This window comes from Taudactylus pleione, unplaced genomic scaffold (genome assembly GCF_031769625.1).
Source record: "Taudactylus pleione unplaced genomic scaffold, aTauple2 ptg001314l, whole genome shotgun sequence".
Taxonomy (NCBI): domain Eukaryota; kingdom Metazoa; phylum Chordata; class Amphibia; order Anura; family Myobatrachidae; genus Taudactylus; species Taudactylus pleione.
In genome coordinates, this window is record NW_028285714.1 from 338,078 (window position 1) to 351,360 (window position 13,283).

Consider the following 13,283-nt stretch of genomic DNA (forward strand, 5'->3'; position numbering starts at 1 on the left):
CCACTGTCCACGTACATTGCAGGCAGGCATCTCAGGGCTTGTAATCTCTGCCGCTCACAGTTATAGAATGTGAAGGCTGAGACAAGCATTTGCATATTTTTACAGCAGCGAATCCAAAAGAAATCACAGCCACACGTGCATTAGCGTCCACCTCTGAATCAGACATACAATTGCATTTGCGCCTAGAGAGTCTCTCTCTGTGCCATCACATTGTGGTCAATACCCCAAACCGCAACTGTTATACAACTGTATAAAATAAATACATAATAATAATAATAAAAAATGTATTTAATGATGGTAGACAGCTACATGCAGCTAAATAAAAAAAGGCATATAGCTAGAGACCTATAGCAGGAAGCCTACTCCGCTATAGCCAAGACCCTAGCTTTACACACATTTGGAAAGTAGTATTTTTGTGTCCCAACTCCTCTTCGACAAGTGACATGCTGGGTTTAGCCAAGATGGGGAAATGTATTTGCCCTGCACTACCATCTTCAGAGCCCTAAAATGTAAAAATGTATATGATTACTAATATTAGTATTAAAATTCAAATTGCACTACATGTAGCAAAACTGTGTTATCTATATTTATGACTTTGTGTTCACCAATAGTGGAACAGTTCAGGATTTTCCAGCACGATTTGATACAAATAATTTGGTCTCTGGCATAAAACATTATTTAACATGTTTTCAACTTTTTTTGTGGTTATGCTAGGTTGCGAGTTCTATGCTTTCTGTGGCGCCCTGTTTGGGATCACGTCAATGATTACTTTGATGGTGATTGCTGTGGATAGGTATTTCGTAATCACCCGACCGCTCGCCTCCATTGGAAGGATGTCCAAGAAGAGGGCAGTGTTAATCCTTTTAGGTGTTTGGCTGTATTCTTTGGCGTGGAGCCTTCCTCCCTTCTTTGGTTGGAGTAAGTTTGGATGACTGGTTTGACAGATAATATGAACTAGGCATCACAGTGGCATCTCAAAAATCAAAAAGGATTTGCACGTCAAGCTAGAGAGAGAAATTATTCGTCTGTAATTAATTGTCAGATATTTAAACAACATGGATTAGGCTTCTTAAAAATAGAATTCTTGCATAGATTTTTTGGTTTGAAATTGTTTTAGTGTAGGAGAAAACAGAAAATGAGATTACAAAAGAACAAAACGCTCAAAACACACAAAAACGACAAAATCTGAGCTAGGCTTAAACGTTCACTTGCATGATGTATGAGGAATCATTTGCTTCTGTCTGCTATTTTTACATATTAACACATTTTTACATATAAAGAAGGCATACATCTAATTCTGATTACTTTTATTTGCATGTGCTAACTCAAGGGCTTATATAGAAAGTGTACATTGGACTGAATAAATGGAGCACACAGATGTCAAATACAATGCAGCATTTTATCGCTGACAGCTACATCTCAAAGATAAGGATAATCACTAACAGTACTTATCAAAAATATATCGCCAAGCCAGTTGAGCAATATGATATGCACGTACATTATATATTTCTAAATTGAGAGCTAACTCACCTGAAGGTACCCCATGATCCTCCAACTACTGATCCCATACCTGCGGACTAATTTAGTCAAGAAAAAAACATTATATTATGCAGGGGACTAACTAGATATTTGAAAGAGACCCCAGCTCTGGGCCTGATAGCTAGCTGCACCCTTTGCACCTATGGTAGTAATGCCCATGATATTATGTAGGATGAGAGCTTGGAGCTGCTGGGCATGCTCCCAGTCCCTTTCTCCAGTGAATAGATGCCGCATGCATGCACATGTCATCTATTCACCATTTACCCCCCCCATCTCGAACACTTTGTCACCAAAATAGGGATGGTTGTGAGGCATTCTAAAAAGAAAGGGGCGTGGTCACACAATAGTATTCCCAATTCAAACTACATCACACAGTAGCACAATCTTATTCACATTACACCGCACAGTGTCCGATTCACATTACACCACATAGTAGTATCTCTTATTTATGTTCTGACACACAGTAGTGTCCCTTTTACACAATGCCAACATTAGTGTCCCTTATACACAATTCACACAGTAGTAGTGTCCCTTATACACAATGCCCACAGTAGCAGTGCCCCTAATACAATGCCCACAGTAGTGGCACTTATACATAATGCCCACAGCAGTGGTACCCATTCTGCAGTGCCGTCAGTAGTGGTGCCCCTTCTGCAATGCCCCCATTAGTAGTGGCCCCCATAGTAGTGCACACAAAAGTAATGCTCCCTGTATTAGTGCCCCCAGTAGTAATGCCCCTGTAATAGTGCCCCAGTAGTAATGCTCCTGTAATAGTGCCCCAGTAGTAATGCCCCCTGTAAAATTGCCCCCAGTGGTATTGCCCCTGTAATAGTGCCCCCAGCAGCTGCTGTAATAGTGCCCCCAGCAGCCCCTGTAGTAGTGCCCCCAGGAGCCCTTGTAATAGTGCCCCCAGGAGCCCTGTAATAGTGCCCCCAGGAGCCCCTGTAATAGTACCCCCAGTAGCCCCTGTAATAGTGCCTCCAGTAGCCCCTGAAATAGTGCCCCCAGTAGCCCCTGAAGTAGTGCTCCCAATAGCCCCTGTAATAGTGCCCCCAGTAGCCCCAGTAATAGTTCCCCCAGTAGCCCCTGTAGTAGTTCCCCCAGTAGCCCCTGAAGTAGTGCCCCCAGTAGCCCCTGAAGTAGTGCCCCCAGTAGCCCCTGAAGTAGTGCCCCCAGTAGCCCCTGAAGTAGTGCCCCCAGTAGCCCCTGAAGTAGTGCCTCCAGTAGCCCCTGAAGTAGTGCCCCCCAGTAGCCCCTGAAGTAGTGCCCCCAGTAGCCCCTGTAATAGTGCCCCCAGTAGCCCCTGTAATAGTGCCCCCAGTAGCCCCTGTAATAGTGCCCCCAGTAGCCCCTGAAGTAGTGCCCCCAGTAGCCCCTGAAGCAGTGTCCCCAGTAGCCCCTGAAGTAGTGTCCCCAGTAGCCCCTGAAGTAGTGCCCCCAGTAGCCCCTGAAGTAGTGTCCCCGGTTATAGAGCCGAGCAAAAAAAAAAAAAAGTTTACTTACCTTAAGCCCCGATCCTGTGTCCGCTGTCGTCCACCGCTCCTCGTTACTATGGGAGAGACGCATGACGTCTCTCACATAGTGCCCGTGGGGGATGCCTAGTCGGAGCTCAGGAGTGAGCTCCGGCTGCCGCTGTGGGGAGCCGAGCGCCCGCTGGTAAAATCTCAGCGGGCGCCCGGGAACTGGAGACTCCCTGCAGCGGCCGCGGAAACGAGTGTGGCGCGCAGGGGGGAGGAAGAGTGTGGCGCGGGGGAACGACGGGACGGTGAAGCAGTTAGTGTGGCGGCGGGAGGAGGGTTCGGCCGCGCTGGAGATTGAGCGCCATCTGCTGGCTGGCGCCCTACGCACGTGCGTAGTCGGCATAACGGGCCGGCCGGCCGGCCCTGCATTTGCTGCTAAATTTGTAGTGTGTTGGGGAAATCAATAAAAATGATTTGTGCCAGAGTTTACTGCCATTGTGCAAGTCTCCGGTAACATTGGGCCTGATTCAGCAAGGAACGCAAGTGAGAGAACGCACGCACTCAGCTGATGTTTTTGCACTTCACATGTGTATGCATCTCACTGCGAATGCGCAAACTAGCCAGTGTGATTGGGTAAGGGTACGCAGACTACACGCAGTGTGTACGCAGACCCTTACCGATATTGATTGACAGAAAGTGCCATTTGAGGGTGGCGACTCGATGCACGCAGGAAGTGGGCAACATCCTGCACAACATCAGGTCAACCTCTATTGTGCGTATGGTTCTCGATGATACTAATGTTTCTGCTGTCTTGCGGACTGCTCAGGCTTTGAGTAAAGGGAAGTGGGCAGTATTGTGTAGTGCTGGACGTCTGTATCTTATGCTGCGGTTGCCGTGCGTATGCATTGATTAGCATATACACACCCGCGGCCGAGTGCGCACACTTGCATTCCTTGCTGAATCAGGCCCATTGTTATTAATTGCTCTAACCATGTTAAACATGTTATTAATGGCTCTAACCTCTTTCATGAATTAGGAGAAGCATAAATAAACCCTATCTCGGGTAATGGGGTTTTCATCCTTTTATGAATTTGCATTAATGTCTCAAACATTCTGAATAACTTGAAAAGCAACAAGTAACAATGACCAAAACTAGTGAAATAAAGTAATTTCAGGACAAGAAAGATGGTTGACAGCAAATCAAATGTAGACAGGTGCTAGGTCAAAAGTACAGAAGTGATTATTTAATGGCAAGTCTTAGCACAATTTTCCATGAGACCAACTTGCCTTAATAAGCAGGACATATATGAAATGTAAAATGTAAGGGAAAGAGAGAGGATGAATCAGGGTAGATGTAAACGACAGACATAGAGCAAATGTCTATTATTCGGGATTTAGAGCACCATGACCAAAATATATTAAATTACACTTAAAAATGAGCTACAGTATGTCTGCCCTCATTCCCATATTGGCTTTTCCCTCTTCATTACACTTTGTAGCAGTGACAGTAAAAGACCTATTGGGGAAGATTTACTAAGGTTTGATTTTCGCAAACCACAGATTTACATGCACTTTTCTGTTCAGTTTCTAAACTGTGTGATTTATTGAAGGGCAATTCTCCCATCATATGCATGAATCAAATCCACAATCCCGATTTTTACAAATGTAAAGCACACTGGACCTCATTCAGAGTCGGTCTCTGCGGCCACTCGGTCGTACGCAACCGATGTTCGCTAAACTGCGCATGCGTAAAATTTGCACTGCGCGTGCGCAAACTAGCTGTTACGATCAGAAATTGCTCTCTCCTTGAACATAGCCAGGTCAGTAGTTTGAGTGACAGAATGAGCCGTTTGTGGGTGGTAACAGGGGAAGGTGCTTGTGAACAGGGGTGTGGAGACCCGAACGCAGGCGTGCCTGACTATGCGAGGGGAGTTTAATGGGAGTGCATAATTAACAAAGTTGTGTCATGGCAACGTGACATGGGTGGTTATTACACTGACTAGATCATAGTGCTTAAGAGATGGTATGGTCAGCCTTTTGCTCTGCGATCAGCTCCGATGGGTCCTGATGGTCTCAATTAATCCTTATATCCACGGAGATGACATGTGTTGCGATCAAGAAGGGGGCGAGTATTTAGTCTTACGACCGCTTCTTACCCTCGGTCGGTCAGCTAACGAACCCATCTTAGCGACGCAACTTACGATCGCTTAATTTGCATATCCGGCCCCTTTCCCCTACGACCGAGCGGCCGCAACGACCGCCTCTGAATGAGGTCCACAGTTTGGTCACATGGAAACCTCCACTAACTAATTAAAAAAAAAAAAAAACTTGTTTCTGACAGGTAAGATATGCTGTTTGCACTATCTTGCTTTTCATAACTGAAATAAATAAATAAATAATGAAAAAAATACTCTCTGTGATTGGCTTATTTTGTATCGGGTGCCTCTTGGGTGCGGTCCCTCCGTTCAATATATTTTATCTTTTTCTATTACGGATTATCATCTTCCCATTGGATTACATGATACCAAAAAGAATGGAGATGTGAAGAAAGTCTTTACCATGTATACAGAATTTTTTTCTTTTTGATGTCAATAACTTTGTTTAATAGCTGAAATGTCTTACATATTTTATTATTATTATTATTATTATTATTATTATTATTATTATTATGGGTATTATTTATTTATTTATAATCAGGAGAATCGTTTATTTTATTACTATCGGGGAATCACTTATTTAGGTATTATCGCGGATATTAATATTTTTATTACTATCAGGGCAATAGTATTTTATTAGTAATGGGGCAATACATGAAGTGCAAGCTCCTGTAGCACTACAATTGTAAATATGCACTGGCACTCATGTCAGGGGCATCTTAAGAGAGGAGGGGGCCCATGTGCACTCCCCGTGCGGGGCCCCCTCCTCTCTCCCTGGTTGCAGGCAGCCAGCCACCGGGCAATTAGTAGACTCCGGGCACTAGAGTGTGCCTGCAGTCTACTCCACATGTGCAGAACACCGGAAAATTGGCCGCGGCGGACATTTTCCGGTGTTCTGAGCAGTGCTGACACATGACACGGGACCACGGACAGGTATGTTTAAACTAATATGGGTACACGGTGTGCGGTGCAGGGCCCCCTGGACCCGGGGGCCCGTGTGCCCCATACCCAATATAGATGTGCCACTGATTCATGTGCATGCTTGCACCAACATGCAAGACACTCATTTGCTGTTATTCCAGTGCATGCTGGAATTTGTAGCACCAAAGTTGCTTGTACTGTATTTGGACAATGTTTCCCTAGTACCCAATATCAGGGATACCATGAGGGTTGCAGTGATGGAAAGCACTTGCCCAGTACTTTATAGATGCATGGGCCAATTATTTTACCAATCATATTTTTGGGCTCCCCCTAGAGCACCATGACCAATGGTGAGTAGGAATGAGCATTACAGAATGTAGAAGGGGTAAAAGCAGATGTTTTGCTCCAGTATTATGGCAAATTGTTTGAAAACAGCCACACATTGTAGTTGTCAGTTTTCAGCCTCCAAACTGCAGTATTCATTATGGGTCTAATTTAGATCTGAACTCTGTATCCGATGTGTGTCAGTGTGTAAAGTAAACCACACAATGTCAGTAATTGTCACAAATCAGGGTCTTAGCTTCCTTTTCAGACTGAAACGCTCATTTATTTATGTGTTCAAGACATCCCAGAGACACCTCCCTGTGATTACCAGGTGCACCTTTGTGCTTACCTGGTCAGCCAGGCCAATATCTATTCACCACTCTCTATTTATTCCAGCCTCTGGAAGCAACCCATTGCCTGAAAAACGTGTTCCTTCCCAGGATAGTTCTAGGCTCCACGTTCACTCCTTGTGTTCTGGTATCAGGTCTTCTGTGACTTCCATTTGTTCATTTGTTATCTCGTGGACTATTCGCTGTTTACCATCCTCAACTATCGAGTACCGTTCTCTGTAATGCTGTTACCTGTATTCCATCAGCTGCTGTCTATCACCGTCATCTGTCAGTACTGCAGCTTCCACTCTGCAGACAGACTTGCCCTCTTGCTGCTCTGTTACCGAGCTGGTGTGTGCATCTGCAGTTCATCCCATCTGCCACTGTGTATCACTGCTTGTTCCATCTCCGTGGACTCTGCTCTACGTCAGTGCCGCTGGCTGCTACAGTTCATGCAAGTTACCTGTAGTCCATTAACTCCACACTCTGTGGTTCACTTCGGGTTGTACGCCTATACTATTGTGGTGACCTTGTATTGGTTTCCCTTTGCTGTGTACTATGGTCTTGGTCTGGTTCTGAGAAGGGTGCAGGTTCCAGGGCTAGGGTTTAGTGTGCAGTATACGGTCTGTACAGTACACTAAGGTGTCCAGTAAGCTGTATTACTTATCCTGACTCTCAGTTTCTGAGTTCCTCACTAGGTTTCAGTTCTAGTTCTTGCGTCAGAGCAGTACCAGGGTTTTAGATTCCTCAAGCTGTACTCTGACTACATAAGACTCCGATTCCTGTTCTGAGTTCCGCTCTGACAGTAATATATTGTTCTGAGTTCCGGAGGTCACCTTTGTCCTTGGAGTGTATCCCTGGTCTTACTGGCCTTCGCAGGTCACTAGACGTGGGGTCGCCCTGTGGGCGTGGTCTGTTCACTCCGATTCCAGTTCCGTATCCATGCATATCACAAGTCTGTAGTTCCTACATAGTCACTAGTGTGCCTACTCTCCTGACTCATAAGCCAAAGTATCATCAAGCCTCCACGTTTTTTCTTATTATTATTATTATTATTATCCTTTATTTATATGGCGCCACAAGTGTTCCGCAGCACCTTACAAAGTACATAAAGAAACCAGTGACTTACAGTACAATACAACGCAGGACAAGAACATGGTTCATTGCTGTATTAGCGAATATAACACACAAAACAAGCAGCAGGGAGTCAGCAGTCAAGAGTTATTTGCCCTTGTGGGGAGTAAGTCATGCACATCAGTCATACCCAAGGGTCCATGGCCAAATCTACAGAATAATACTAAAACCGTGACAGTAATTTTACCCAATCATGTGAGTTTGTAGTATTATCACCAAGAAACAAGAAATTGTTTTTGTAACATTTTGGATAACGAGTTTTCAGATAACAGGTATAGTAGCTTTAATATATGGGTATTTAGTTCCCAGAATAAATTAGAAATCATACTTGCCAACTTTTGTAAAACCTCCTAAGGGAGATCCAAGAGCATTGCACCTAGTCCGAGGTATGGGAGGCGTGGTTTCATAAGCATCATCATGGCCCTGCTCATTCCACTTTTCAAAGCTGCGATTCACAGTATTGTACAATAATTGCATCCGCTTACCCAAAGCCTCCTACTTCACTCTGGAAGTGGGCGAGATTATGAGTATGTCCCACCCTCTCAGGTGTCTGGGAGAGCCCCCCCCCCCCTGAAATAAGTATATTTTAAATATATAATTTTAATTATTCTGTACAATTTTATTATTGTGTAAGAGGTAACAAGTACATTTGATTTGCAGACTAGTGCATTATTCATTTAAAAAATATGACCCTTGTACAGATTTTTGCATTTAGAAGCAATTTATTTTGATATTGGTGAAGTTTGTTTTTCAGTGGTATTTAAATACCCAGTGTAAAAAAAAATAAGAAAATGGCAAATCCCTGGATTAAAGTGAATATATAATTAGGGGTGAGCGGGTTCGGATTTCTGAAATCCGAACCCCCCCGAATCCCCCCGATCCGAGTCTGATCCGAGTCAGGCTCGACTTTTCCCGCCTGACTCGGATCTGAAATCGAGGCAAAACGTCATCATCCCGCCTTCCGAGTCTCGCGGGTTTTGGATCCTATATAAGGTACCCGCGTCGGCGCCATTTTCTCACTCGGCTGTGGACAGTGAAGAGGGAGGGTGGGAGTTAGGGCTGTGTAGTGTAGTGTAGTGTAGTGCTGCTGTTGTCCACTACTTCAAAGTCCATAGGGGCTGGCTGTGTTGTGCTGTGCTGCTGTTGTTAATAGGGGCTGTGTCCACTACTTCAAAGTCCATAGGGGCTGGCTGGACTGTGTTGTGCAGTCAGTTCTCCATAGGGGCTGTGTCCACTCCAAAGTCCTGTGCAGTGTCCCAGTCCTAAAGGAGTGCTGTAGTGTTGTCCAGGGGGTGCTCTGTCCATCAGGGGTGCTCCCCCCAAGTGCTAAAAAAATAATATATTTTCTGTGTTTGTGAATTGTGTGCGCAGTAGCCGCACGTGCATCAACAAAGTAGTGCCAAGCGTGCGCCTGTGTCATAAGTAAAGGGCCGGCTGGCTTGACCGTTAAAGGGTGCTGTAACCCCCGAAAGTACACTCCAGTCCAAACCAAAAAAAAATTATTTTCTGTGTTTGTGAATTGTGTGCGCAGTAGCCGCACGTGCATCAACAAAGTAGTGCCAAGCGTGCGCCTGTGTCATAAGTAAAGGGCCGGCTGGCTTGACCATTAAGGGTGCTGTAACCCCCGAAAGTACACTCCAGTCCAAACCAAAAAAAAAATTATTTTCTGTGTTTGTGAATTGTGTGCGCAGTAGCCGCACGTGCATCAACAAAGTAGTGCCAAGCGTGCGCCTGTGTCATAAGTAAAGGGCCGGCTGGCTTGACCGTTAAGGGTGCTGTAACCCCCGAAAGTACACTCCAGTCCAAACCAAAAAAAAAATTATTTTCTGTGTTTGTGAATTGTGTGCGCAGTAGCCGCACGTGCATCAACAAAGTAGTGCCAAGCGTGCGCCTGTGTCATAAGTAAAGGGCCGGCTGGCTTGACCGTTAAAGGGTGCTGTAACCCCCAAAGTACACTCCAGTCCAAACCAAAAAAAAAATTATTTTCTGTGTTTGTGAATTGTGTGCGCAGTAGCCGCACGTGCATCAACAAAGTAGTGCCAAGCGTGCGCCTGTGTCATAAGTAAAGGGCCGGCTGGCTTGACCGTTAAGGGTGCTGTAACCCCCGAAAGTACACTCCAGTCCAAACAAAAAAAAAAATTATTTTCTGTGTTTGTGAATTGTGTGCGCAGTAGCCGCACGTGCATCAACAAAGTAGTGCCAAGCGTGCGCCTGTGTCATAAGTAAAGGGCCGGCTGGCTTGACCGTTAAGGGTGCTGTAACCCCCGAAAGTACACTCCAGTCCAAACCAAAAAAAAAATTATTTTCTGTGTTTGTGAATTGTGTGCACAGTAGCCGCACGTGCATCAACAAAGTAGTGCCAAGCGTGCGCCTGTGTCATAAGTAAAGGGCCGGCTGGCTTGACCGTTAAAGGGTGCTGTAACCCCCAAAGTACACTCCAGTCCAAACCAAAAAAAAAATTATTTTCTGTGTTTGTGAATTGTGTGCGCAGTAGCCGCACGTGCATCAACAAAGTAGTGCCAAGCGTGCGCCTGTGTCATAAGTAAAGGGCCGGCTGGCTTGACCGTTAAGGGTGCTGTAACCCCCGAAAGTACACTCCAGTCCAAACCAAAAAAAAAATTATTTTCTGTGTTTGTGAATTGTGTGCGCAGTAGCCGCACGTGCATCAACAAAGTAGTGCCAAGCGTGCGCCTGTGTCATAAGTAAAGGGCCGGCTGGCTTGACCATTAAAGGGTGCTGTAACCCCCGAAAGTACACTCCAGTCCAAACCAAAAAAAAAATTATTTTCTGTGTTTGTGAATTGTGTGCGCAGTAGCCGCACGTGCATCAACAAAGTAGTGCCAAGCGTGCACCTGTGTCATAAGTAAAGGGCCGGCTGGCTTGACCGTTAAGGGTGCTGTAACCCCCGAAAGTACACTCCAGTCCAAACCAAAAAAAAAATTATTTTCTGTGTTTGTGAATTGTGTGCGCAGTAGCCGCACGTGCATCAACAAAGTAGTGCCAAGCGTGCGCCTGTGTCATAAGTAAAGGGCCGGCTGGCTTGACCATTAAAGGGTGCTGTAACCCCCAAAGTACACTCCAGTCCAAACCAAAAAAAAAATTATTTTCTGTGTTTGTGAATTGTGTGCGCAGTAGCCGCACGTGCATCAACAAAGTAGTGCCAAGCGTGCGCCTGTGTCATAAGTAAAGGGCCGGCTGGCTTGACCGTTAAGGGTGCTGTAACCCCCAAAAGTACACTCCAGTCCAAACCAAAAAAAAAATTATTTTCTGTGTTTGTGAATTGTGTGCGCAGTAGCCGCACGTGCATCAACAAAGTAGTGCCAAGCGTGCGCCTGTGTCATAAGTAAAGGGCCGGCTGGCTTGACCGTTAAGGGTGCTGTAACCCCCGAAAGTACACTCCAGTCCAAACCAAAAAAAAAATTATTTTCTGTGTTTGTGAATTGTGTGCGCAGTAGCCACACGTGCATCAACAAAGTAGTGCCAAGCGTGCGCCTGTGTCATAAGTAAAGGGCCGGCTGGCTTGACCGTTAAGGGTGCTGTAACCCCCGAAAGTACACTCCAGTCCAAACCAAAAAAAAAATTTATTTTCTGTGTTTGTGAATTGTGTGCGCAGTAGCCGCACGTGCATCAACAAAGTAGTGCCAAGCGTGCGCCTGTGTCATAAGTAAAGGGCCGGCTGGCTTGACCGTTAAAGGGTGCTGTAACCCCCGAAAGTACACTCCAGTCCAAACCAAAAAAAAAAATATTTTCTGTGTTTGTGAATTGTGTGCGCAGTAGCCGCACGTGCATCAACAAAGTAGTGCCAAGAGTGCGCCTGTGTCATAAGTAAAGGGCCGGCTGGCTTGACCGTTAAAGGGTGCTGTAACCCCTGAAAGTACACTCCAGTCCAAACCAAAAAAAAAATTATTTTCTGTGTTTGTGAATTGTGTGCGCAGTAGCCGCACGTGCATCAACAAAGTAGTGCCAAGCGTGCGCCTGTGTCATAAGTAAAGGGCCGGCTGGCTTGACCGTTAAGGGTGCTGTAACCCCCGAAAGTACACTCCAGTCCAAACCAAAAAAAAATTATTTTCTGTGTTTGTGAATTGTGTGCGCAGTAGCCGCACGTGCATCAACAAAGTAGTGCCAAGCGTGCGCCTGTGTCATAAGTAAAGGGCCGGCTGGCTTGACCGTTAAAGGGTGCTGTAACCCCCGAAAGTACACTCCAGTCCAAACCAAAAAAAAAATTATTTTCTGTGTTTGTGAATTGTGTGCGCAGTAGCCGCACGTGCATCAACAAAGTAGTGCCAAGAGTGCGCCTGTGTCATAAGTAAAGGGCCGGCTGGCTTGACCGTTAAAGGGTGCTGTAACCCCCAAAGTACACTCCAGTCCAAACCAAAAAAAAAATTATTTTCTGTGTTTGTGAATTGTGTGCGCAGTAGCCGCACGTGCATCAACAAAGTAGTGCCAAGCGTGCGCCTGTGTCATAAGTAAAGGGCCGGCTGGCTTGACCGTTAAAGGGTGCTGTAACCCCCGAAAGTACACTCCAGTCCAAACCAAAAAAAAAATTATTTTCTGTGTTTGTGAATTGTGTGCGCAGTAGCCGCACGTGCATCAACAAAGTTGTGCCAAGAGTGCGCCTGTGTCATAAGTAAAGGGCCGGCTGGCTTGACCGTTAAAGGGTGCTGTAACCCCCAAAGTACACTCCAGTCCAAACCAAAAAAAAAATTATTTTCTGTGTTTGTGAATTGTGTGCGCAGTAGCCGCACGTGCATCAACAAAGTAGTGCCAAGCGTGCGCCTGTGTCATAAGTAAAGGGCTGGCTGGCTTGACCGTTAAAGGGTGCTGTAACCCCCGAAAGTACACTCCAGTCCAAACCAAAAAAAAAATTATTTTCTGTGTTTGTGAATTGTGTGCGCAGTAGCCGCACGTGCATCAACAAAGTAGTGCCAAGAGTGCGCCTGTGTCATAAGTAAAGGGCCGGCTGGCTTGACCATTAAAGGGTGCTGTAACCCCCAAAGTACACTCCAGTCCAAACCAAAAAAAAAATTATTTTCTGTGTTTGTGAATTGTGTGCGCAGTAGCCGCACGTGCATCAACAAAGTAGTGCCAAGCGTGCGCCTGTGTCATAAGTAAAGGGCCGGCTGGCTTGACCGTTAAAGGGTGCTGTAACCCCTGAAAGTACACTCCAGTCCAAACCAAAAAAAAAATTATTTTCTGTGTTTAGCCGCACGTATATATCAAATCGATATAACATAAATGGAGGACCAAACTTTCTCCGATAAAAATAAAATAGAGAAAGATCAAGAACCACTTCCTCCTAGTGCTGAAGCTGCTGCCACTAGTCATGACATAGACGATAACATGCCATCAACGTCGTCTGCCAAGGCCGATGCCCAATGTCATAGTAGAGGGCACATACAATCCCAAATGGCAAAGTTCAG

At 45.5% G+C, this 13,283-nt stretch overlaps 1 protein-coding gene across 1 annotated transcript in view; it reads left to right on the top strand.

Moving 5' to 3' along the window:
• OPN4 (opsin 4) overlaps nt 1-13,283 on the top strand; it is a 151,538-nt gene that overhangs the window by 90,957 nt on the left and 47,298 nt on the right. Inside the window, exon 4 of the mRNA XM_088463051.1 lies at nt 715-918. Coding sequence (XP_088319177.1) covers nt 715-918 — 204 coding nt within the window. The remainder of the gene's footprint in view (nt 1-714; nt 919-13,283) is intronic.